General features: G+C 46.7%; 1 protein-coding gene across 20 annotated transcripts in view; it reads left to right on the top strand.

Annotated features, from left to right (window-relative positions):
* LOC102965268 (BEN domain-containing protein 5) overlaps positions 1-27,000 on the top strand; it is a 1,451,018-nt gene that overhangs the window by 1,230,628 nt on the left and 193,390 nt on the right. For 12 of the 20 annotated variants that reach the window (XM_042997069.1, XM_042997071.1, XM_042997079.1 and 9 more), the window contains 2 exons: positions 5,097-5,310; positions 13,103-13,639. The exons of 4 other annotated variants lie outside the window; for them this stretch is intronic. In XM_042997069.1, the coding sequence (XP_042853003.1) occupies positions 5,097-5,310; positions 13,103-13,260 (372 nt within the window). In that variant the 3' untranslated portion in view covers positions 13,261-13,639. 4 more of the 20 variants (XR_006221402.1, XR_006221404.1, XR_006221403.1 and 1 more) reach the window with 4 other exon arrangements.

Genomic DNA, 27,000 nt, shown 5'->3' with positions numbered 1-27,000 from the left:
TCCTTCTGATATCCAAATGGATTCATCTTGGAAGAAGTATATTGGAGCCCTTTGTCTAGGCACTGGTCAAATTCAGTTTTAGTGTTATATTTCTGCCACCCTGGCATACAGTACAGACATCACCTCTCATTCTCCCCAAAGAATCATCTGTGTCAGTCTGTTTTTCTTGCCTCATGCTTCAGAAGGTCTCTGTTTATCCAGTATTGTTCCCCAGTGGGCTGATGAGAAAGAAAAGGTTGTTTTATTTGGGTTTGTCCAGATATATCCTTGCAACTGGCCAGATTGAGGCAAAAAGCAAATATTGTCAGCTGAGGAAATGAAACCTGTTAGTCTTTAGGGCTCTCTTGGATATGCTGCCATTCCCTCATCTCCCACTGAGCACTTCCTCCCCTGCAGAGGCAGAACTGATGGGCCAGGTCATCCGCCCATTCTGTCTTGACTTGCTCCAGCCAACAGGCTTTAAAAGTCCGCTTTGCAGGGGAGAGGTGGCATGCCAGAGTGGAAATAGGCAGTCGGGAACACGAATGCTGAGCATAGCTCTGTCTCTGTCCTTTCTGTGTAACTTTGCTTGGGTGGATCTTTCTCTTTGCTGGGCCTCAGTGCCCCGATCTGTGCAAGGAGGGATGGATTCATGCTCTCCATGGGCCTGTAGTCACTCCAGCTGTGTATCTAAGTTGGGTGAATCTTACCCAATTGAAGATAAAGAAAAGAAAGGACCATTCTGTGTTTGTTGATTCCTTTTTAGTGACGACGGCACTGTATGGTGACTAGAGACTTTTTCTTAAAGTAGCTTCCAAGAGAACACTATTTCTCTCTTCCTTTGAAAACTGATGGACAGTTTCTGAGCATTCTGGGGGCCTCTTTTGCAAAGGTATCATTTTTCCATTTCCAGAAAATGGGTATCTCAAACCTCACTTAATGTTTCCCTGGGAGTTGCACAACAAATCTTGAAATTGCCAGTTTTGTTTTTTCATTGGTTGTTGCCAACGTGTTGCTGTAAAACTAACCTGACTTTTGTTTGCAACTAATTTGAAGCTCGACAGAGAAATTTATGAAGGGAGAGGAAAGGAAGTGGACAGACTAGAAATGGATGGCAGTTTCCCAGAGCAACATTCCCTCGTCCTCATTGTTCTTGGCTCTGCTATCCTTTCTGACCCTCTCTTCTCTCTGCCTGCATGAACAAAAGCCTTAATCTCCGCAAAGCCTAGAGCATTAGAATGGGATCCACTTCCTAGTAGGAAACTAGTTTTGTCCTACAAAACATTTCACAAAGCCATTTTTTGATCAAGTCCCATCCTGCCAGATGCCATATTTTTAAAACCTCCCTTGACACATAAGGCTAACATTATGGTCAAATAGTTAACAATGGTTTATGTGTATAATAGGGCTTGCTGCAAAAGTTACTTTCTGATTTTGATAAAGTTCATTGCTTTTCTTTATTTCAAAACCTCATTGAATCCTAGAGCTGCAAAGACTATTAAAGTTTACATAGTCTAATTTATGAATGGCATAGTTGGGGAAGCACATCCAGAGAAGGGCTCCTCTGTAATTATAGAACAGGCTAGAAACAAACAGGTAGGGACTGGAAGGCAGGTCTCCTGGTTCCCAGGCCAGTGCTCTTTCCAGTCTATTCTGCTCCATCTCTGAAAACTGGGCATTGTTCCGGGTGACCCTTATTTTGCTGACCTCGGGAGCCCTTGTCCCAACATATACCTGTGATTGGTCTTACCCAGAGCCATTTCTTTCTGTGCTGTAAAACTGGCCTTGTACTCAAGTTCATGTCAGAAAATATTTTCTTCTCTAAGGAAAAGCAGCTCATCAGAACTGAAAGCCTGTGCCATTAAAACATATTAAATATGCCCTTCTGTTTCACCTGCTTTGTGTTCAGACTAGTCCTGATCATTTTGAACGGGACCAAAGAGGCAAAGCCTCAATGCGTCCCCATGGAGATGTACTGTGAAGGACTGAATCAGGTGGTGAAGGCTCACAGAAGGCTAGAAATTCAGAGGGGGATAGAACTTAGCTATGGAGAGTTAAAGAGTGTTTCCTGGATTTGGGACTGGGGCTTGGAAGATTAGCAGGCTTAAGAAGACATAGGTGAAGGCATTCATTTCTGGACAGGGGAAAGGCATCAGTGGAGACATAGCTGGGGGGTGGGTTGGGGGTGTGCTGTCCTCCTGACGTTTTATTCATGTTATGTCATATAATCCTCAGAACAGCTCTGTGAGTTAGGTGGTGTTCTGCCTGTTGTCCATCTGAGAAAAGTGAGACTCAGGTAAAGTGACTAGCCGATTGCCACCTAGGGCTGAAGACTCCAGCACCCCCTTTTCTGTTACCACATACTGAAAGTAGAAGGAAATGCGGGAGTTTGCAAGCTTCATCATGATGGCCATAGCAGGAGACTAAAGGCTAGCAAGTTGAATGGAAAGAGGATTCTGGAGGGCCTCTAAAGATGACTGGGGAGGTTAGATTGATGTGATAGGAAAGAGGGAGCCATTCAAGATTCCAGAGTGTTCACACAGAAACACGGAGTTGAAAGACTGTGGAAGTAATCTAGTCAAAGAAGGAAAGCTGTGTTTTAGGGAGACTAATCTGGCAGTGTTTATAGGGTGAGTTGAAGGGAGCAGGGACCAGAGGCAGAAAGGCCAGCCCATGGCTTCTTCTGGTTTCCCTGTCTGCCGTAGTGACCTGCAGTGAGTGCCGGCAGGGGAAGTGGCTGGGCCAGCACAGAGGAAAACTCAAAAAGAAACCTCATGGAATATAGATATGTTAGATAGGCTATGTGTCCACCACGTTGGCACCACCGTGACACTGGCAGCAGCAGAAGGCCTGGGGAACTTGGGCTCTAGAGCCATACAGATTTGGGTCTGAATCTTGACTCCAAAATTTACTGCTGGTATGTCTCACGGAAAGTAATTTAGTCCTTCTGAATCTCTATTCATGTCTGTAAAGTGGGAATAATAACTGCTACCTATTTCCATCTCTTAAGGTCATTATGAGGATTAGATAAATTGAGGGTACGATACCTGGTTCATTATAGGTACTCAAAAAATATTAGTGTCCCCCTTCTCTAGCAGAACATGGGCTAAAATGACTGTCACCTCTCTTTTAAGAATAATAAAAGATTATAGGAAAGCAAGGCCCAGGGTGGAAAAGAGCAGAAATCTTTGAAAAACGAACGCTGTCTTCCATTCTAAGGTTTTCTAATTCTGAATTCAATCTAATTCAAATTCCTTGTTTCCCCCTTATCTCAGGAAGCTTGTGAGGTAGCTTCAGAGTGTCATCAGAGGGAGGTGACTTGGGGCCCAGCAGGGAGCAGCAGGAAACTTGTCCCCAGCATGCCTGATCTGGCACACAGACTGCCCACCTGCGGTTCAGACTGCAGAGGAAAGGCCAGACTTGACCTTGGATCAGTGTTGCCCAGCTGGCCCCGGGCAGCACATCTCACTTCCAGGGTTGCTTATCTTCCTGAGCCATATGAACAGATTTGCGGCACTGAAATTTGCAGCACAGGAAGACCAGGTGGATCTGGTTACCTGATACCAGGCCTGCAGGGATCTGAATGATCTTGTGAGCAAAAGGAAGTGAAGGCAGATGAGGCCAGGTGGATTGGTTACTTGCTGACATCCGTGAGTGGGCTGTGTTGCTGGGCTATTTTGTTTTCCGTTTTGGATGGCTGAAAAACCTCAGTAATTGGTGAAGGAAGAAGTGTTGCTGACTGACCTGTCTTCCCATCTGTGTGTACCCACCTTCTTTTCCAAGCCAGTCTTCAGTAGAAAGATCTTCAGCCATCTTTGAACGGTAGTTCTTGCCAGTCTGCCATCAGTGTGGGTGTGTGTGCGATCTCTCAGGCCAGGACCTCTCCCAAGAGGTCTCCTGACCACATGATGTTTTTGACCTACAGTTCTTTCTGAAGACAAGGACTTTGGGCAGAGCTCTTTCATTACCCTTAGAAAGTTCAGCTCATTAGCAGCTGCCTCCCCTCCTTCTCCACAGAGGCCATTTCCACCCTCCACAGACTCAGGAGAAACACAACATAAATGGCAGTGTCGAAGTCAAAACTCCATTTTTTAATGATTAGCAAATGGTTTTTGAGTTGTTAAAAGAGCCAGAAAAGAGAAAAAATTTGAAAGCCTATAGCTTATTGCTAGATCGTTCTGAGTCGTCTTACATTTACCGACTCTGCCCTGAAACCTTCTGAGACCTTCCCTTCCAGGGAGCGCTAGGCCGTGTTCTGTTCCATCAGAACAGAATCAGACCGAGGACACTGTGGTTGTATTTAATTTATCAAAATCATAGGTGTTCTGAGCCAGAAGGAACTTAGAGATGAAATCCCACTCTCCCAGTTTAGTTCATGGGAAACTGAAGCTAGAGGTAGGAAAGGACTTGCACAAACACACTCCAGTTAATGGTGGAGTCTGGTGGCTGTCCTCCCGGCTCCAACTGGCAGTGGTTTTCAAACTCGGCTGTACATTGGAATTACTTAGGGAACTTTCGTCTACCCCTGTACCCAGGTCCCACCCAGAGTAATAATTCGGAATCCCTGGGAATGGGGCCCAGGCACCAGCGATTTTTACAGCTCTAGACGACCCCCGCGTGTGCCACTGTTGGGAACCACTATGCTGGGATTTGTGCCCCAGCATGTTCACAGCAAAGGGAGAGAAGTCTTTCTAAAGTGTAACAGAGAAGGAAGTGAAACGTACACGTTCTGAGATTTGCTCGGGCTCCAAGTGGCCCTGTTATAACATGAGTATGTTTAGAATCCCAACCCTGTAACATAATAGTTGAGTGACTTTTGGCAACTGGCTTCACCTTTCTCAACCCGGTTTTTCCATCGGAAATGAAAATAGTATCCCAACACCTTCCTTCCAGGGTTGCCACGAAGATTTGAGAGAGTGGGTATAATGCACTCGAATAAGGCCTGGTGCATTATAGGGATTCGGTAAATGATTATTATTTCCCTTAAAGATAGTTAACATGATGTTTATGGAATGAGCCTCTTATGGGTGTGCAGCAGTGTCTTTTAAAGGGAAAGAAAAGTTTCCAACTGCCAGCCTGTCCGACTACACAGGTGCTTGTGTTCTTATCTCTTTCAGGTCCATCTGGGAAGCGGGATTTGGGTTGATGAGGAGAAATGGCACCAGCTACAAGTAACCCAAGGAGATTCCAAGTACACAAAGAACTTGGCAGTCATGATTTGGGGAACAGATGTTCTGAAGAACAGAAGCGTCACCGGAGTTGCCACAAAAAAAAAGAAAGATGCAGTCCCTAAGCCACCCCTCTCGCCTCACAAACTAAGCATTGTCAGAGGTAGGTCACTGCAGTACAAACGCAATGGCTGAGATGCTGTCCTATACTCTGTGGAATGTACTAGACACAGTTTAGTTCAGCAGACACTGAAGCCTCTCCATGCCAGGCCCCAGGCCGGGCACGGAACACAAGAGCAGGTATGGACCTTGTCCCAGAGGAGCTCATGTTTAACGGGAGATGAGCCGTGGACACAAGCACAGTCCAAGTTGCTAGCATGAGAGAAGGGTAGATGACATGCTGAGAAAGATCTCAGGAGGGGAGGAGACCCCCTAGCTAGAAAATCAAGGAAGGATTCCTGGGGAAGGGGGTCACTGCATGGGCCTCAGAAGCCATGCTCCTGACTACTGGTCTCTAAGTGTCCAGCTGCCATGTTTCAGCAAAGAAAGTAGATTCCATCAACATGTACATTTTGAGCAGACCCCACGCCAGGTTCTGCGACAGACAACATATATGTCAGATAATTTCAGGTACTGATGAAGGAAGGCAGTGAAGCATCATTACATGTTACGGCAGGACAGAGCGGGCTGTGTTAGGTGTGTTGGAGCAGGCCTGCTTGAGGAGGCTGGGAACTAGGGGTGGAGGAGGCAGCCCTGTGGAGGTCTCAGGGGCGGCAAAACAGGCAGAGTAAAGAGGCACAAAGGCCAGCACACTCCAGGGACGAGGCAGCTCCGGACAGCCACGGAGCCATGAGTGAGGGGAGAGCGAGGTCAGCGAGGTGGGTGAGAGCCATTCTCAAGGGCCAAAAAAGCCACATTAAGCAGCTTGGATCTATTCTATCCATAGGAGAAGGGCAGATTGTGGAGTGACCAAATGGGAGCTCAGTTAGGACACTCGTGCAGTAGTCTCGGATGGAGATGATGGTGCCGTGAACTAAGGTTATAGCAGTGGGAGTAGGAAAAAAAGCCAGATTTAGGGTACGCTTTGGAGGTCAAGGTGGCAGGACTCAGCGAGATTAAGTGATCAGCCAGGTTAGAGCTAGAGAGTTCAAACCCATACCACCCTGGCTCTAGTGTGGGCCTTGTTCTGCTGGAGCAGAGCTGCCTTCCTTGCCTGGCCGACTCATGACTAATTCACTTAAACAGCCACTTATTTTTAGACAGTTGGAGGTAGCCTTTAGTCTGCTTGCTTTCTGAAATAATGGATCTCCATTTGGGAGGTCTCCCTGAGGAAGAGGCCTTCCTGGGGATGTGGCCCTGCCCCACCAGATAGGTGCCCAACCTCTGATTCCACTATACTTGTTGGAATGTGACTCAGCAGGTCCCAGGTGCCTTCCAGTGCCTGACTGGCCCCATCGTCTTGTCGTGGTCTAAAATCATCTGCTGTGTGTCTGCCTCAGGCACTGGTCTGACCTTATCTGATTCATCTCCACATCCTCATTGCCTACCACAGGGAATGGCACACAGTAGGAGCTCAGTAAATGAAGTGTGAACAAATGAAACACTGAGACTGGCAAGCTGATCCCTGGACTGACCCTCGTTGTGATTTCTTGTAAATCAGTTCCCCCCTGTGTCTTAGTTTCCTCAGCTGAAAACTTAACCTCTTAAGAGAACTGAAAGGGCTGCCTAGGATTATAGCTTGGAAATAGTTATGTTCTAAGTATGACAAGAAATTAGCAATCTTTCCTGACAAGCGAGCTGCCTCCATCGAGCCGATGTGACCTTGTGATGATCACACCATTGAAGTTCACTAATGCCCAGTACTGCTCAGCTTGCAGGCTCTCTCCCATCCACTCACGGTGCAGGGTGATGGCAAGTAGCAGTAGGAACCCAGTATCAAAAGCCTGGGGTTGAGCCCCAGCTCTGCTTTGGTTTAACTTGGAGCTAACCCTGGTTCCTATACTATATTCACTTTTGTTTCCCCAAGCCTAGCGCAATGCCAGTACCAACCAAGCCCATGTTTGGTGTCTCCATCAATAAAGCCAGGATTGTGGTCTTTGTCCTGGCTACCCTGTGGCCAAAAGAAACATTTTGAATGTTCCTTAAACCCTACTCGGATGATGTCCTGTGCAGCTAACCGGGTCCCCAGTGCTACAGAACAATCTAGAAAACCTCTCAGCTGTGTGGCATTGGGCCATTAGGTCTTCAACCCCCCTGCCAAGTCCCCCAGGTTTCCCTCACGGATCTACTCCCCTATTTTCCAAGCCTTTTTTAAACTTCCTCTGCTTTGCCAAACATGATAGTCCACACCTCTCTTTCCCAGAAGATGGCCTTTTCTCTTCCTTCAGAGAGAAAAGAAAAGGAACTCCCACAGCTTCAAACTGCAGGCTTAACTACAGACCTAACTATACCGTCTGTTCTTCTGCCCCATGTCCCAGAAGAAGAGTTTCCTTCTCTTATTTGGGGCCATCCATTCTCTCTATCTGGATCCCAGCCCACCTGCCTTCCTAAGTACCTTGTTCCTCCAATTATGCTCCTGCCCTCCCACTTCCTTCCCAGCATCATTTAAATAGACTTTGACCACTTGTTTCTTATGAAAACAAACAAAACACTCCCTGGAGGCCACTTCAACCACCTGGTTGCTCCATGTCTCCCTTTTCCTTTTCACATCCAGCTCTCTTAAGGAGTTGTCTACACTCACTGCCTGTGCTCACTTGTGATGCCCCTGCTGTCTGTCAGAGGGGGCCTAGCCCCCTAGTCTAGCCCCCTACTAGTCTGTTCTTGCCAAGTTTCCCATGGACTTCCGCCTTACCAGATCCGGGGCACACTTTTCACCTCCTCCCCAGACTGTCTGATGGGACCACTCATTCCTCCTTTACTGAGGACTTCCTCAGTAACACATGTTCGACTTCCTCCTGCCTCCCTGGCTTCACATGCCCCTTGTGGGCTCCACTTCTGCTGCCCTGTCCTCTGTCCCCAGAGTGTCCTCTCTCTCCACAAAACTTTCCTCAGCTGATCTCACTTCCCACTGTTCCCAGAGCCCAGGCTGAAACCCACACTCCTTGTCCTGGCTCACGCCTGGCAATCTGGCCTCTGGGGACCCCTCTGCCCTCTGCTGACACCTCGCTTCCCATTTTCCACCATGCTCTAATCACAGGGGCCTCCTACCACCTTCCTTTTCCCACTGTCAGCAGTGCCCTCCATCTGCCCTGCAGTCCCACCTCCTTCTGGCCATCCAGAGAGGCCTTTCCCAGCGGCCCCATCTGCATAGCCTTTCCATTGTTCTCTGTCACCTCAGCATCACCCTACATAAAGTGTCAGCATAGCATTTCTTGTTTGTTTATTTGGGAATTGCCTCCCCACTCCCCCACCCCCCACAAGCCCATTAGAATATAAGCTTTATGAGTATCTTGTTCAGGGCTAGCAGGTAGTGAGTGCTCAGTAAACATTTGCTAAATCAGTGAATGATGTTCCCAAATCTATCCCTGGCTCAGTCCACATTTCTGCGTTCCCAAGCCATACATTCAGGTGCCCACTGGCCATCTCCTCACAGCTCACAGGTTCCCCCATGACACTGGCACAACTGTGCCCCTCACCACTCTCTCCTTTTTCCTCTCTGCACAGCCTTCTGCCCCTTCTGGATTCCCTGTCTTGGTGAAGGGCACCACCAGCAGGTACCCCAAGATGCCCATGCTCGACTCCTGCACATGCCTCGTTTTGTCTCTTCTGCCCCCAAATATGTCTTAAACCACCCACTTCTCTCCCTGCCCCATGCACCTTTCATAGGCCATCATTTCCCCCCTACAATACTCCGGCAGCTTCCAGACTTCCCTCTCCATTACGTAACCAGAGTGATCCTTAAGAAACCAAACATGATCCTGTCACCACCACCCCGTCACAGCCAGCCTGTGGTGCCCATTATTAAAAGGTAAGCTTCTTAACATGTCACAAAAGCACCTTTATAGCCTGGCCCCTGGCCATTGCTCCAGCTTTATTTTTCAGCAGTATTCCCCTAGAGTTCTTGCCCTAATGAACTACTGTACTCCCTGAACAAGCCTTGTTCCCTCTCACGTTAGGGAATTTGTAAGGGCCATTCCTGGGGCCCGGACCACAAGTCATAACTACCCACCCTGCACCTGGGCTGCTTTGTCTGGCTAGCTGCTCTAACCACCCGGATCTGCTTAGGAGAACCTTCCTCTAGGAAGCCTTCCCTGACTTCTTAGGGTGAGTGGACACTTCTGTCATATGTCCCAGAGCCCCTTGTGGTCACCTCTGGTCTCTTTTTGCTGTATCTTTGCCCCCCAGGGACCTCCTATAGCAACACTGGGAGCCCAGAAATGCTTGCCATGCAGGCGAATGAGAAGGAAAGTGACTTGCCCAAGGCCGTACAACTGGTTAGGTCGGAGCCGGGCAGAGTGTGTCCGACTTCCTCGTCCCAGTGGTTTCTTGTCATACCGAAGTACAGTGTTGGTTTTTTCTTTACTACAATCAGGCAGGTTGGAAGTCCGTCTCCTACCCCACCATACACTCACCATTTTTACCCCAATTATATGAGCTCCTCCAGACTGCCTGGACTGGTCCTTCCAAGCAGGAGATCTGTGGCTTGAGATTGTGTGTGTTTATTTCACTTTTACCACACTTAGTCACATTTGCTGTACAAAAATGACAGCCCTTGCTCATTAGGGATTTTCTCATGTCTTTGAGGATTTTAAAGTCCTTCCCGACCGGATGGCAGCAGGATGGTGAGCACTGATACCGCTTGCAAATGCAGAAAGCAGAGCAGGAGGGCCGTAGGAGAGTCTCTCTTTAATGACAAGCTCCAGAATGACAGTTAAACCTTATTAAGGTCAAATGACCTTTTGCAGAATGTCTGAGTTTCCTAAATGAGCCACAGCATTGAGTTCTGGATAATTTTTATAACTTTTTTAATAGGACACATTAGCGCTGTTATAAACCTTGTTAATTAAGCAATAATCTCAAATGCTCCCTCGCAGAGGGAGACATTCCCAGCAAGTGCAGGTGATTAATACCTAGAGTCTAACAAAGCCTTTAATCAACCTCAGGGGCCGCTCAGCGCTCTTGCCCCCGAGACACAGGAACGCTTGGGATACTGGGGAGGCCTCTTGGAAAACACTCCTGCATTTGCCCCTTTCTCTTCCTGCCTCTTCTGTGACCCCTGCCAGTGCTCCAAGGGCCATCACACCCACTGTCCTTCTCTCCCCTTCTCTCTCCTCAGCCTCTTTACCACCCTACTACCTTCCAGACAGCTAAAGACTTAGCGCTGGAAGAATCTCCTTGGATCATGTGGTTTGCCATCCTACTTTTACAGATGGTAAAACTGAGACCCAGACTGGTTCCCACTTAGAGGTTGCACAGCAACTAGGGCAAGAGCCAGATTCGAACTCCTGAACTTCGAAACAGTTCTCAGCACAAGTTGTCTCCCTCACTTGGTTCAGGTTCCAGCAAAGTCACCGTGAGTATCTGCTTCCTCCCGGCTCAGGGCTGGAGACAGACTGTCCAAGCGTTCCCATCTGTAGGGGAGGCACTGGTCACAGTTTTATTAGACCATGATCAGTGCTTTGAGACAGAGAGCCAGGCAAGTGTGGGGGTGCAGAGGCAATCAGCAGAGTGGGGTCTCCCAGTTTGATCTGGTAGGCCCCAGGGATGCTGAATCTGGAAGGATGAATAGGATTTAGGCAGCTGAAGGATGGAGCCAGGGTAATCGGGAAAGAGATTGTCAAAGACACTGATTTGTGGGATAGCCTGGAGCAGGAGAGAATTGCAGGTAAACTTAGCAGAAGGCAAGACTGGAGAGAGACCGGGCCTCCTACCTTCTTGTCTCAGTCCCTGTGGAAAGGCCAAGACAAGATGAAGTGGAGATAAGCGGCTTGGGAGTAGTCAGGGAGTAGTGGAGGTCAACCAAAAGCTTTTAAAGGCTTCTCTGTGCAAACCCGTTCTCAGTGGGGAGGGGAGGGTGCCCGGGACCCGGGATGCCCATAGCACATGCACCTGCAGTGTGGATGGCACCCGGAGGCGGGCTGGCTGCACACCCAGGAAGAGCTCAGCGTTGGGGAAGGCACAGTGAGCTCTGTCCGTACTTTCTCCAGGCCTCCGCTTTCCCACATGCCAGAGGAGGGGTCAGCACGTGTTAGTCCCCACAGTCCCATCGAGTGCCGACATTCTGCACTTCCAGCAGGATTACCTGCTCTGGGCTGGCCTGGTAGACAAGATGTTGTTTACCCTCCATAGCAACTCCTTAAGAGTAGGTCTCCATTCCTGTTTTGTAGGTGAGGAAGCGCAGGTTCAAAGAAGTTAAAATTCTTGCCCATGATTATATACTCCACTGGTATGTTCTCCATGCGTAGTCCCCTTATGTCCAGAATTTTTATGACCTCTGGAGTTTCTCTGGAAAACTATTCATTCGTTCACTTAACATATATTTACTGAACCTTGCCCCTCTGCAAGCACTGTGGTAGGACCCAGGAGTGGACAGGTGTATGTACATAAAATAATTGTAACAACTCCATACAGGTGTAATGTTCTCTACGGTTCGAAGAAGGCTTGCAAAATGTTTATCATGCTTCATGGCAGCCTTAAAGATAACCTGTGGTTTGTTGTTCTTGGTAAGCAGGTGAGGAATCTAGGGCAATGATTTGCCTCAGGTGCCCAGGCTAGAAAGTGGGCAGAAGTCAGGCTCCTGTCAGACCTTGTCTGGGGCTCACTCTTTGTTTCATCACAGCAAACGTCAGACTCACTAAGAGCGGCCGACCTCAGCCTCGTTAGTAATCACCACGTTGAGATACCACTTCACACCCACCGGGCTGTCAAATCCTTAATAACCGGGCAATGTCAAGTGCTTTTGAAGATATGAGGCAACCAGTACTTGCATACACTACTGTCAGGAGTTCCAGGCAGCAAACCACTTTGGAAAACAATTTACTAGACATCACCTAGTAAAGTTGAGTATGCACACACCCTAGTGATCAGCAGTGCCACAGCTTGGCCCTCACTGGAGAATTTCCTGCATGTGTACCCCATGAGACACGCACCAGGGTGTTTGTAATTGCAAAACACTGGAAACAATCCGAGTATCCATTGGCAATAAAATGGATCAGCAAATTGTGGAACAGTCCACTCCAGAGAACACTACCCATCAGTGAAAATGATTGACCTGTAGCCACACACTTCAACTTGGGTAAATCACGAAATTTATGTAATGTTGAGTGAGAAAAAGAAAGATATATAAGATGTGGATATACCTGTAAAAAAAAGTTAAAAACAGGGAAGCGTAGGAGCGCCTGGGTGGCTCAGTTGGTAAAGTGTCTGACTTCGGCTCAGGTCATGATCTCGTGGTTTCTGAGTTCAAGCCCCGTGTCGGACTCTGTGCTGACAGCTTAGAGCCTGGAGCCTGCTTCAGATTCTGTGTCTCCTCCTGTCTCTGCCCCTCCCATGCTCATGCTCTCTCTCTGTCTCTCAATAATAAATAAACATTAAAAATTATTTTAAAAAAAACAGGGAAGAGTAAACAATACATTATATAAGAATGTGTACATATGTGATAACACAAAAAGAAAAGAAAGAAAAAATCCAGGAGAGTGCTTACATCTGGGGAGGGTGAGGAAACGATGGGATTGGGGAGGGGCATCCAGAGGCATCAGAAGGACCAATAATGTTTATGAAACTGGGTAGTGGGCATATGGATATTGTATCATTATTTTTAAAGTGTAAACTTACAGCATATATCTACTTTTTTCTAAGTACATTTGTATTGAAAATTTAAACGTACAGCAGTGCCAGATACGTGAATTGGTATTTGGGAAGTATGTCAGGAGGTACATTTTCTTTGTGCCACCTTACAAGATTGTACTTAAATTCACCATTAATCCTTGGCCATCTTGTTCCTTTCCCCTGTCTAGAGTGTTTGTACGACAGAATAGCACAAGAAACTGTGGATGAAACTGAAATTGCACAGAGACTCTCCAAAGTCAACAAGTACATCTGTGAAAAAATCATGGATATCAATAAATCCTGTAAAAATGAAGAACGAAGGGAAGCAAAATACAATTTGCAATAAACTTTGGATTTTTCATAAAGCCTTATCGTTTTTCTTGCGTGGCTTGTGATTTGCGGGCAATGGTGCTGTCCAGTTGAGACCCCACCGTGCGTGGTGGCATGTGGGCAGGGAGCCAGCAGGCTTCCAGGGTCGTCGGCTTGCCCTGAACTTGGACTTCCCATTCCAAAGAAGTCAAATGGATTTGCTGAGACTCAGGCAGCAACTTGGCACCAGTGTCATTCTGGGGATGGGGAAAGCACTGTCTTTTTTGGAGGGGGATAAAGTGTCTCTGAGTTGCCTATCACTTGACTGAGAATTTGAACTAATATTTTTACCATTCAAGGACTTCTATCTCTGTTCCTCTATTTTGTTCTATAATAAAGCTTCATTAATTCTTTGATGTAGACAATCATTATCCTCATTTATTTAAGTGTAGTAAGTGTACAGTGGAGGTGACCAGTGTCCTTTGAGAGGTGGAACCCTCAGGCCAAAAGCAAGAAAATTCATAAGGGGAGGGGTTGCTGTCTGCAGATCTGAAGGGCTGTCTCGGAAGCAAATTACTTCCTCTCACTTCAAAGGACAGATCTTAGGACCAGACAGACGCCTTTCTCACTCAAGATGATCTGAGATCCAACTTCCTTGATAAATTGAATCAGTCTCTGTAAAGGGCTGTTAGGGGGTGGTAATGTGAGATGTGGCCCAGCGTTACCTTCAGGAAGCAGGGGGCAGTGTCACCTCGCGTCAGTTCGTTTATCCTTTTATATCTAAAATGATCTTTCAAGTTACATAATTTTTATCTCATTCAGTAACTGATTCTCTAAGGTGCCTGGTGCACAATCTGGCAAACCACATTCGATCTTCCTGTTGATTTGCACTTTCTGTAATGCCTGTGAAGTCAGCATGGTATATTGGAAATGGCAAGGGTTTGGGGCTGAGCACCTGAGTTCCACTCCTGGCTCCCCTGCTTGCTTTGGGTTTAACCTAACCTCTTGAGTTTCCATTTGCTGTTCCGTAAAAAGGAGATTATATCTACCTTACAGACTTGCTATAAGAATTATATATCTATATATAAAGTGTTCAATAAATGTTGGCGATTGTTATTTTCTTCATTTCTGGTCATTGGCTTTTAGGCATTGGTTGGAAAATTTCAGCCCCTGGTTTCTCTGGTGGTCTCTAAGCCAAAGGTCAGGGTCACTGGGATAAATAGGGGAAGTGGCTGCCTCTTTGAGGGATTTTGTTTTAGTAAATAAAATAACCCTTTGTCATGTGAAATATTGTATGCTTGCTAATAGGATGTGTACACGTGAGTTTCCTTTTATGGTATTTCCCCAACTTTCCACAAACTAGCAGTGTGATCTTGGATTGATCACTTAACTTCTCAGGTTCCTTATTGGTATAATGAGGAAAATAATGTCTGCCTCATGGGCTATATGGATAACTAAATAATAACAACAACAGGACTGTTCTAAATGACATAGTTTAACTCATTTCATGAGCAAAGTTCGTTACACTTAGTAGTGTTCAATAAATTCATGTTATTAAGATGGGTTCATTTCAAAGCATGAGGCAGCTTGGGCATGAGTAGTGCATGATGCATGAGGGACTCGGAAGAAGTATGCATTATTCTTGAGCTCATCCCCTTTTCTCCCTAACCATGGTGAAGACACACCTGAAAACTGCATTTACCTTCAAAGACCATTACAATGTCGTACCTGCTTTATAAGTGCTTTTAATTTGGTGGGGGAAATAGTCATGGAAATATATATTTAAAAACACTATGAGAGATGTGAGTGCTTTATGTAATGTACAATGCACACATTAGGGACTGAACAAGGTGTGAAAGATTCTGGGATCTGAGTTCAAGTCCTGACTTTGCCACTTCTGTCAAGGTCATTTGACCTCTCTGGGGCTCATTTCTTTTAAAGTGGAGATCATGATCCCTAACTCAGGTTAGTTGTGGAGAGGATGATAGGTAACATCTAGATAAAGGGCTCTGGAAATCTCAAAGAGCTACAAAGATGTTAGTTACTTTTAGCTTATAAGGCAGAATAAAATCAGAAGTGGGATGTGACAAGGAAGGACATAAAAGTCAATTCTGCTGGGGAATCTGGAGAGGTGCATACTCGAGTTAGACTGAAATGGTTTTGAGCCCCTCTTGAGTACTCAATGCCCTGTTACTGTCATGCAAGGGCAAGGCCATAATACCCGTACCCATACAAATGAAGAAATGGGCTCAGAAACGATTAAATAACATGTTGGCCAAGGTCTCAGATTTGTCAGCAGTGGAGCTGGATCAGAATCCGGGTCTGTACAAAATCTACCCTTTTACCTTTCCCTTGTAAGATGAGTGGGATGTAATGGTCTGGGCTGAGACTCTAAGCATGTAATTTGAGGGTATATTTAGAGAGACCCAACATAAGTAATCAATGGAAAGTAACCAGTCTCATTAATTCAAGCCATGTGAAGGAGCTATAGTACTGTTTAAAAGGATGCATAGTTTTATTACATTAAACACATACACAAAACTCAAATTCATTTTGTATAGTGCAGAGTTTCCCAAATATGTTCAATATTAAGAATTTGCTGAGGTGTTTACAATATAGACTTGTGGGTCGTGGCTTAGTGAGCTCGAATCAGTAAGTTTGGGATGGGGCTGGGGACGTGCATTTGACATAAGTGCCACTCTTGAATAATACTAGTCTACTAGAAGTCGTTAGAAGACTTGATTTAACCAAGGAACAAGAGTGTTTCCAAAGTAAAAAGACATGTTCCTTTTAAAGTGCCTGAGGATATTTGCAACTGAGAGTATTAAATAACTGAGGACCTGCCCTAAAAGCTTGTCTAGAGTCCCTCTTTCATGTTTGCCAAGTGCTGGTTAGTTAGACATGAGGCAGAAGGTGACTTTCAGTTCAGGCACCAGTAAGTATCCCCTCACTTTTACACTTAGGTTCTTTCTTTTGATTCTTGTGACAGGCCAGTGAGTCGTGTAGGACAAGACAGCCAGGACTCAACTGGCAGAGTCTGAATTGATGAGGTTTGGGCACTGTCTTCAGAAACCCTGGCAACAAGTTCTCTGTTACCAGATGAAACTGAAAGATGTGGTTTGTTTTTATCTTCTACCCGAGGAATGGAATTAGTGACCATTAAGTGCCCATGGATTTCTTGCATGCATTTCTAAATTATGACATTCTTTTGTAATTGTAAAGAAATAAAAAACACTTCATAGAAATTTTTGGAAAAATAGGGAAACATTCCAAAATTACGCTCCTGTAAGCATTGTGATAGATCTCTTGTAGTCTCTTTCTCAAGGCTGAGAGAGTGTATCGTACACACTGCGATCATAGCATATGATCAGGTTTGCATCCTTCTCTTTCCATTGGATCGTGTTTCCCTGTTGCTCCAGGAAACTTAACCATCAATTCCAACATCACCAAGCAGACAGACATCAAGCTACAGTCGAGTAAGCCATCTGCTGGGCTGTGGGGCTAAGGAGGAGGGCTGCCAGCCCCTGAGAGGCCCCACTACGCAAATTGGTCCATCGAGGACAGGAGCGAGAGCCTAAGTCTAGAGGTCAATGCATTCGAGTTCAGTTCCCACTCTAGCACTTACTACCTCACTTGATGTGAGTTATGCAGTCATCTTGTTGAACACCAGCTTCTTCATTTGCAAAATGGAGGAAATAACATCCCATTGTGGTGTTGCTAGAAGTACTGAACGTAATTAAAGCGCCAGGCCAGAGAGGATAAAGGGCCACCAAGGTTAGAGCTGACATTCTTCTCTTCTCTCCCCACACCCTTTCAAGTCCTCCCCCCAGTGTGCCTCAGTCCAGTCTCCAACCTGCTCTGACCTCTTACACGGCGACTTTGGCTTTTATACCTGCCTTTGGCCCTCCAGACAGCTTGTGCTTATCCCACAGCACTCCATGCTCATGGCCTTTTCCTGTGAGTACCAGCTAGGCCCCCTCCCCACCTCCCAGCTCTCCTCCCAGAAAAGCCCCAGCCTCAGGCCCAACATCCAGGGGCCCATTGCTCTTCCTTAAATTTTTAGGTTTTTTATAAAAACTCAGGGGAAGATTTTCATGTGCATAGTTTTTCCCTTTATATTTTCTATCATTTTCTTAAGGTCATTTTACCTGGGTCAAAAAGAATGACATTTTTTTTTATCATTCTTGATACATATAATGAGTGTGTGACCGTGTTTTAAATTATTTTGCCAACTTACTAGGTGAAAACTAGTACCTCATATTTCCTTTGATTATTTCTGAGATTGTACATCTTCCCAGAGTTTGCTTTCTTGGTTTCAGAAAATAAAAGCTTAACCTGTAAGCATTTCCAGCAGAATCCATTTCATTTTCTGTGTTTAGTCTTCTCTGGACAAATATGTGTACCTTGGGCGTATAATTTTTTGTATCTGCAAATAGACATATCAACAGTTATTTTCATCACTTCTTTTGAAGGGATTGATCAGTTTGTGCCAAGAACCTTCATAGGCTCAAGGAACCTCCGGGTCAAAAGTGAACTTCGAGGTCCTCCTCCCAGATCTCCTGCCCACTGCAAGCAAATGCCTCTCTAGGCCGTGCTTGAATACCTCCAGGCATGGGGGAGTTGGCTTCCTACCCAATTATTACTGTCACTGAGATGTTCTGTTGAGCTAAAAATCTACTTCCCTGAGATTTCTAAGGTCATTCAAATTCTCTCCTCTGAAATCACACACAACGCTTCTCCTCATAGCCCTTTGTGGAATTGAAGGTACCAATCCTGTCTCTTCACCAACTAATAAGTAGTTCAAATTCTATTTCACCGTTTGTCACATGAAGGAGGCTACACGGGACAGAGTGGGGCTTCTGGACTTGACAGCCCTGTGTTTGAATCCTGACCATCACTTACTACTATCTGACCTTGAACAAGTTTATAACCTCTCTTAACTTCAGTTTTCTCATTTTTAAAATGGGAACATAATCCCTACCTATATCAAGGGCTATGTAAGATAATGTGAGTAAAGTAGCTAGGCATTCAATATCAGTTCCCTAATTCTAAGACCCCTGACCATCCCAGTTGCTCTTTTATGGTTGTGTCCCTAAAAGGTAGGGTTCAAGACTGGACAGAGTACTTTAGGAAGGGTCTGGGTGGCACTAACTAGAGCAGGTATCACCTCTTATGACAGCATATCTCTATGAATGTGTCCTGACCCTGAATTAGCATCTTCCATGATAGAATTATCCCATGTTGAGTTAATGGTCACCAAACTTTCCTCTGTGTTCTCTTTTTGGCTAACACAATACTTGTCCCTTTAGTTCACTGCGTTGTAAGAGGAACATAGGTCTTGAAGCCAGAGAAACTCAAACAAAATTCAGCTCCTGATTTCCCTATTGATTAGAGTAGAAGATATTGGTCAAGTGCATGATGTCCCCCAGCCCCAGCCATCTTGTCCATTATGCACTTGTTATGGTGATCATACTGGCCTCCCGCCACGGCAGGCCTATAGTCCCTGCCTTCCTAGTTCAGGGATTCAGTAAAGTGCTTCTTTTTTTCCCTTCTTCTTTCCCTTTTTCCTTTTAGCGGCTCTTTATCACCACCACCACCACCACCCATTCAAGTGTGTGTTCTTAAATATAGTTCTTAAATGAAATATAGGACTTTGCATTTATCCCTCTTCTATTTCATCTTATTGGTTTCAGCCCAACATTCCAGCTGGTTGAGATCTTCTTTTCCATTTGTGTTTAAAATACAAAACAGAATTTGAGGAAAGCCAAAGCCAAGAAAGAAAATCCAACCATAATCTCGAGAACCAAGCCCAACTGCGCGTGGCTCCTGGGAGCCCCTCCTGTCTGTCCATGGGCAACATCTCTTTGTCCCCATGGCTGGCCAGCTTCCCATGATCCTGCCTTGTGAATCTAACACCGTGTGGCAAACATTTCCCCCTCTGTGGCCCGATGTGCATAGTTACCATTTTAATGCCCTTTCCAGTACAGTGTCCTGATTACCTTCTTATCTCTTATGTGCATTTTGTTGTCTCTAGTGTCTTGCTGTTAGAGATAATACTGCCATGATCATTTATAGTTGTTTGTTTCTTAAATTCCCAGGACTGAGCTAACTGGGTTAAAGGGCAAGGACATTTTATAGTCCTTTCCATGTGTTTTTATATTGCTTTCCAAAAGGTTCAGCCATGTCTCAAGCAGGATAGACATCCGTGTGTTTTTGGAATTTTTAAAGAAGCATGGTTAACTCATTCTCTATAAAGATGTACTTTTTCAATGCCTTTCTAGGTGAATTGTCTGTGCGTGCATTTGGGTCTTTGAGATCCTTATGGAATTTGATTCTATGATAGGCCCTTTCTCCCAGGTTTATAGTATATAAATATATCTTTTGTATCCTAGCCAAATTATCAATAACAATGTTTAGTTCTGTGAAAAGGAAAGAGCCATATGGTCCTCCACTAAAGACCCTCTTCTCCTCCCCAATTAGCCTTCTCTAAGCTGGGTTATTCTAGTAGCTAGAACTCCTCCTTCTAGTGCAATCATGGAAGAGCTCTGAGATGGGGCCTTTGAGCTTCCACCTAGAGGATGACAGTGACTGTCTACTGGCCATTTGTGTGCTAATCCATCCCTCCCTCTGTTCGTTTTACATGCGCTGAATGTCTGACCCGTGCCCAGCACTCTGAGAGACACTTCTCGTTGGGTCCAGGCAGGGAGTCACACACCAAGCATAGCTCCAAACCCCCATCTGATCCGACACCTGAGGATATGGGCATTCACTGTTTCATTAGCAAAAGGGGAGAGAGATTCAGTGTCCTAGCCTCACCAAATTTCTAGTATCCAGAAATTCCCCATCAGTAATTATGGAATTCATTCAGTCACTCAACAAATATTTATTGAGTATCTAGTACATGTCCGTCACTGGTCTAAATGCCTGAGACACATCTATGAAGAAAAGCACAAATGGCCTAAACTCTGGCTCGGGTAGCGGGAGGGGGGAATGGGAAGAGAAGGAAGGTAAATAGTAAACATAATAAATAAGAAAATTACAGAAGAAGGTGATGAATGCCCTGAGGAAAAGAAAAAGCAGTGCAGAATCAGGAAGACTGTGTGTGGGGGGAGAAAGTTGTCAGCATGGGGCGGACAGCCCTGCAGGACCCTTGCCATGGGAGCTGGAGGTGTCCCAGGAGCGGAAAGTGAGGGAGATTATGTCCTGTCTGCCTGGAGCCTCAGCTTTACTCCCAGATGAGAGGAAGGGAGTGGGGGGAAGGAGGAAGGAAGAATTCATTTTAACTGGTACTTGAAGACACTCTGTGTAGCAACAAGAAGGATTAGAGCATAGAAGAAGCATGTTCATCAAGAAAATGAAGCAGGAGACTTCAAAAAACCGGGCACTTGAAGGAGGTAGTGGTGAAGATCTGTTCTTGCCGATACCCTCCCTCAGGTCCCTCTGGGAAGCTAGGGGTCCCTTGCCGTGGACAGATGTGGGGTGGGGAGGAGAGTGGGCGCTGAGCCAGGCTATCCTAGGTTTGAATCCAGGCTCCATCTCCAGCTACGTGAATCACACGGTTTCCGGAGCTTCTGTCTCCTTGTCAGAAAAACGAGGACAGGGGTTCTGACTTTGTGGTATTGTTGGAGGGACAAAACAAAGAAGCATACTAGCAGGCTCCCAGCAGAAAAGCTGGCCCCGGGAGAGGTGCTCAGCTGCTGGCACCTGGGATGCACGTGGGAGCCAAGGGGACTTTCACAACAACATATCCTGTCATCAGATGTGGTGATGCCAGGTATCTCTGAGGCTTTCTCAAACCATGTCTCTTTCTCAGCCTCTTTTTGCCCCCATGGTACAGCGCCAGTAACACTGCCTCTGAGGGTTTGCTCTGAGGATTCAGCGAAATCCCAAATGCAAGTGTGTGAGCAGGAGCCTGGCCCGGAATAGGTCCTGGCTAAATCCACGTCCTTTTGCTGGTGTAGCACCTCAGACCCCCTGTGGGGCATGCACTTGTCCTCGCCCCCACAGCACAGCCCATACCCTTTGCGCAGCAAAACTTAGAGAACCGGTTTTATCTCACCAAGGATAATCTATAGACTATTGGCCTGCCTGCATCTGAGCCCAACCGAAATGACGGCAAAAAAGGGTGCTCCCAGCATAGGTGTGGCCTGGATCCAGCAGACTAAGCATTCAATAAATGCTTGTTGGATGAATGATTGAGCAAATGAATGAGTGGCTTTATTATTATCACATTGATTAGTAATATAAAAGACTCATAGATATTACCGCTTGTGATTCCTCATAGCAGTTTTCTGATGTGTCTTTATGTTGAAGGTAAGGAAACAGGCTATAAAGAAGGGTAATTTGAATTTCCTGAGTTACATAGTTAATGGATGGAACTTAAACCCAAGTCTCCTGAGGCAAGATCCTATGTTCTTCCTCTCTACCGGTGGTTCTAACACTTCAGGCTGCTTTAGAATTAGCTACAGGCCTTGCTGACACCTGGATCACAGGTCCCACCCCAGAGTTTGCCATTCAGCGGATCTGGTGTGAGGCTCACAAATTACACTTCCATCCAGTTCTCAGGGTGATGCCGATGCTGCTGGTCTGGGCACCACACTTTGAGAAGCACCTGTCTAAACAAAGGTGCTTTTCCACATTATAATTATGGTAAGTGGAATGTAATTACATCTTGGTGATTTCAAACTAATGTGCCATGATCAGCAGAAGCTGTGGATAGAGAGTAAGAAGGACGGACAGGGTGCCTGAGCCTCAAAGCCAAGTCAGCAGCCTAGGCCTTAGTGACTTTGGAGGTGAGTCTCACCATTTTGAGACTCACTTTGCCCTGTGGAAAATGGGATTTTCCATATGCCTCCCAGGGGTGGCGGTAGACTGGATGAAATAACGGAAGAGGGACTATTTCAAGAAATCAGTAGGGCAAAGCCTCCCTGTTTCACTTATCTGCTGTGTCCATTTCCAGGGCCAGGGACATGAAATAGAAGAAAGAAAGATCAGAACCCCACATCCTCCCTCTGCACCAACACGCACCTGCCCCAAACAATAACCAGAATTATTGACAAGCACCTACATTGAGCTGTGGATTTGCTCTCTCTGTTCTTCTTATATGTGAATAATTAACAAACTCATAATTACATTCATTATCCACTTCAGCATCTTGGTTTCTTGTTTGTTCACTGCTGTATTCCCAGCTCCTGGCATACAGTATAAATTCATTTAAAAAATTATTGAATAGGGCGCCTGGGTGGCTCAGTCACTTAAGCATCTGACTTCGGCTCAGGTCATGATCTCGCAGTTTGTGAGTTCGAGCCCTACTTTGGGCTCTGTGCTGACACTTGGAGCCTGCTTCGGATTCTGTCTCCCTCTCTCTGCCCCTCCCTTGCTCATGCTCTGTCTCTCTCTGTCTCAAAAATAAATAAACATTATAAAATTTTAATTATTGAATAAATAAATGCAAAAGTCAAAGATTTGGTAGGAGGCTGTGGCTCCAATCCAGACCTGAACTAAAGCAAGGACCCCAAAGTTGGAAGGAGAGGAATGGAGCAGAGACAAACCCTGGGGTCATTGTGTCTTCATCCCAGTGTGGGAAGGACAGGCCTGTCCCTTAGCTCCTGCCCCGGGGGCAGGCCATGGGTCTTCCCGATCAGGCCAATAGTGTTATGGGAAGAAGCGGGTAATAAACGTCCAGGGCCTGGGCCACTCCCACATAGATTCTTCTGTGGGAAGAATCTGGATAAGGTTATCCTCCTCTCCCCCTGAAATGGGCACCTGAAATTTATCCAAAAACTTTTAGTGAGCCCAGATCACCAGCAATCATGTGGGACACCTCTGGACTCATTGCAATGGTCATCAGAGAAGCTACACAAGGAACAAATGCCAGCATAGCTTTTTCTGCAGCATTGTCCTTGGTTCCTTGCCATTAATTTCTCAGCAGTTCTCACTCGTGGCCACCTGCAGCCTGTCCAGAACTCAGCAGAGATGGGATTTTCATGCTGGGGAAATTCAGGGTTGGGGGGGGGAGGGGCTTGTGGGTCTGGTTTGCAAACCTGATCAGAGTGGCCGTGGGGATTTGTTCACACTGCATCCCCCACCGCACCCTTACATACATTTCTCTCTACTTTGGGAGAACAGTGACTCCACTGAAATAGTTTTCTGAAATCAGTGATGTGTCAGCACTGTTATAAATTGCCTTATGCCTCTGCTAGTTCATCAGCTTATACCGTCACTGGGCACCCATCTTTCGCGCTGGACTGTGAGTGCTCAAAGGGGCTACCTTGTGTGTGTTCCTCCCTGAGGCCCTGAGCCCAGCACAGAGCCGGTACAGATGAAATGGATCTCACCCTGCATTCCCGGCCCCTGATGACCAAAGACTGTGCAAAACCAGACACTAAAGCAGTTTCTCCCACCTGGAGGTTTAAGGTTTTGCAAGATCAAGAAAGCCCTTCACAAGAATGTCATGAGACCTCCTTGGCCTTGTTACCCCAGGATAGGGCACCACCAAGTCAAGAAAGAGGGAAAGGATTTGGCAGTGGTTAAGTCTGAGGAGCCTGACCTTACGCTGCCTGGGTCTGAGTGTGAGCTCCACCACTTACGTCTGTGTGAGTTACTGGGTGAGTTATTTAATTGGTCTGGGCCTTGGTTTCCTCCACATAAAATGGAGGTCTCAGGTTCCTGTGAGCATGAAGTTAATATCTATAAAGCACTTAGAACTGTACCTGACACACAGTGAACACCACGTAAGTGTTTATTGTCACTGTGAGCAAGGGGCAAGAGGTGGGAGAGGGTAGGGGTGCCTGGGTGGCTCAGTCAGTTAAGCATTTGACTTCGGCTCAGGTCATGATCTAATGGTTCATGAGTTCAAGCCCCCCACCGGGCTCTGTGCTGACAGCTCAGAGCCTGGACCCTGCTTCAGAATCTGTGACTCCCTTTTCTCTGCCCCTCTCCCACTCACACTCTGTCTCTCTCTTTCAAAGAATAAATAAATGTTAAAAAAAAAATTTTTTTTAAAGAGGTGGGAGAGGGGAGAAGTTTCAAGGAGTGGGGGTGAAATTGGTATTGGGAGAGAAGGCTGGAGAGGGGGGAAGGGGTGAGACCATGGAGGGCCTTGGTCCCAGGCTGTGCTGTTGGCCTCTGAAGACCACAGACAGCTGCTGAAAGGTCAGGCCAGCATCGGTGTGGTGGGGGGCTTGGAGAAAGAGAGAAGTTGCGGAGGGTTTTGGAATAGCCCGGGTAAGCGACGATGAGGGGCAGATGCCCACCATCTTTCCTCCTTAAGTGTTGACACTGCCAGATGGGAACCAGGCTGTGAGCCCTGCAGTGGTCCGGGTGCGAAGAGCCCCGGGGCACCTGTGTCTGGAGCAGCCCCTCCATGCGGCTCCCGGCTCCCATGCTCCGGCCCCATCAGCGCAGGCCCTCGTGGGGACTCAGCCCCAGCAGAAGCAAGGCTCCCAGAGCGGGAGATGAAACTAGTCCCGGGGAGGGGGCAGACTGCCGGCCTGGATTCCTCTCTGTGTCAGGGCTTCCCTAAGCTTCCTTGATGCCATGGAAACAGCATGGGTTTGAACCTTTCCTCCACCACCTTTCAGTAACATGACCTTGGACAAGAGACTGACCCTTCTGGGTCCTCAAATTTATTAGCTATGTAGAAAGAATAACAATGGCAATGTTTTAGGGCTGTTGCATAAAGCGCTGGGCACACGGCAGGCACATAGTAGGTGCTGACTACCAGGTGCCGCCCACCCCTCAGCATGAGGAAGCAGGGAACCAGGATGGCACGCCTCACCTGTACGAAGCCTTGAGGCTGGCTCTTCCATGAGCCTCAGTCTCCTCTGTTATTTTTTTTTTGTATTGAATAAATTTGACATGCAACATCGTGCGAGTTTAAGGTGCACAGTATGTTACTTTGATACATTTATGCATTGTGATTGCCAGTGTAGCAGTATTTATCACATTACGTACTTATAGTCCAATAGTATTTTCTGTATTCATTATACTGTGCAGTAGATCTCTACGGCTTACTCACTACTCATGACAAGCCGGTTTCCTCATTTACAATGCCTGTGACATATAGTCCTCCTGCCCCTCTGCCCCTCCTCCCATCAGAGAAGAGATTTCAGCCTGTGACACATTCTTTCCCCAAATGGGTGGGAAGCCCCTGGCCCTGGATATGAAAAATGAGAGCCACTCACTGCTGAGAAGCTATCATTGTGGTAGAAGGAGAGAGGCCGGAGTTCCTCTTTTCAATGGCTCTTTAAATTATTTTCATTTTGCTGACTTGGCACTTCTCTGAGCTAAGGAGGTTTGGGAGATGGTTATGGGCCATTTAAGCAGACAGCCTCACTGGCTCCAATCTCTTGGGGGAGGAAGAGATTTAACCCTCTGTAGTCCAGCCTGGCGCCGCCTTCCTCAGGGCCCAGGAGGGGTAGGTGGGGCTTTGCGGGCTGGGGCTGCCTCTTGAGGAGCTGGCCCAGGACCAAGTACCTCAAACACCTAGAGATTTCCAGTGTCAGCCCATTAAAGGCACAGATGGAATAGAGACTACGGCCAGATTCGAAAGTGGGTTGGGTTCCCCTGGGTTTTAAATTATGATTGTAAGGTGGCTTCTTTTCGTCATCTTTTTCTTTCTTTTCCTCTTGTCTTTAAGACTGAGCTTTTGATCCAGACTTCCTGATGCAGAGTGAGAAGGGTGGCCAACAAGAGCATGCGATGCCTCCCCACACCTTTCCCCTGCTCAGTGGTAGGAGATCTTTCCATTAGCTTTGCTGAGCTCCTCCTGTCGCTCAGGATCCACACTGAAGACCCCACATATTTAAATAACCACAACAAGAATATTTCAGAGTTGGCATTGCTGTCTTTATTTCTCCTGATGAGGACACTGCAGCCCAGAGAGGTTAGATCTTTTGCACACTGTCACACAGCTAATAAGTGAGAGCGTTAAGACTCCAATCCAGGTCCTTCTGAGACCAAGTCCACTGTTCTTGCATCACGGCCTCAGTGCCTTCTAGCAATCAGCACTGACTGAGAGCCGGCCGGGTGCCAGCCCCTGCACCGTGGGACAGAGCTGGGGAGTGTTCCTCCCCTGCTGGTTGGGGTCTAGCCATGTTGTAAGGTTCACCTTCGCGTACAAGTTTCCCTTGCAAAGCAGTGGGGATGGTAGAAAGATGGAAGCACATGTCCAACAACAGGATAACTGCACGTGCACACACACATCCCACTGACTTTCTTCATAGAGTGAAAGACCATCCAGCAGAAAATGAGGCAGAGCTACAAGTATCCGCAGAAAGAAGCACCCAAAGCATCATGTGGAGTCAGAAAAGCAGGCTGTTGAGTGAAACTTAGAGTCTGAGACAATGTATGTGAACTCTTGTAACAAACCACCAGCACAGGTTGTTTGTTGATGGACAGGGAGCTGAGCATTCAGAGTGTGAGGACCCGGCCAGGAAAGGTGCTCAGGGGTGGGAGGGGCAAGGGCACCCCAAAGAGACGTCTGCGATGTTGACGCTGTTTCTGACAAAAGACAAAAAGGAGATCTGAAGAAAAAGAACAGATAGCAGAAAGGGTTTCGATACCTTGTGCCTGCGAGGGTCCCGGGTGAGGGGGTCTGTGAGACACACACCCTCTTCTGTGTGCCTGAAGTGCAGACCTGGCCTGGGGCTCAGTCCCGTGGGGGCCAACATGAGCCCCTCCTTCACAGGCTCTTGGCAGGATTAAACAGGGATCAGTCAGAAGCACTTTTTAACCTGTAAAATGTTGTAGGAATGTAAACGTCTGTGCTCTTTTC

Source organism: Panthera tigris, chromosome C1 (assembly GCF_018350195.1).
Source record: "Panthera tigris isolate Pti1 chromosome C1, P.tigris_Pti1_mat1.1, whole genome shotgun sequence".
Taxonomy (NCBI): domain Eukaryota; kingdom Metazoa; phylum Chordata; class Mammalia; order Carnivora; family Felidae; genus Panthera; species Panthera tigris.
The sequence above is the reverse complement of the archived record's forward strand: the minus strand, read 5'-3'. Positions and strand labels throughout refer to the sequence as shown.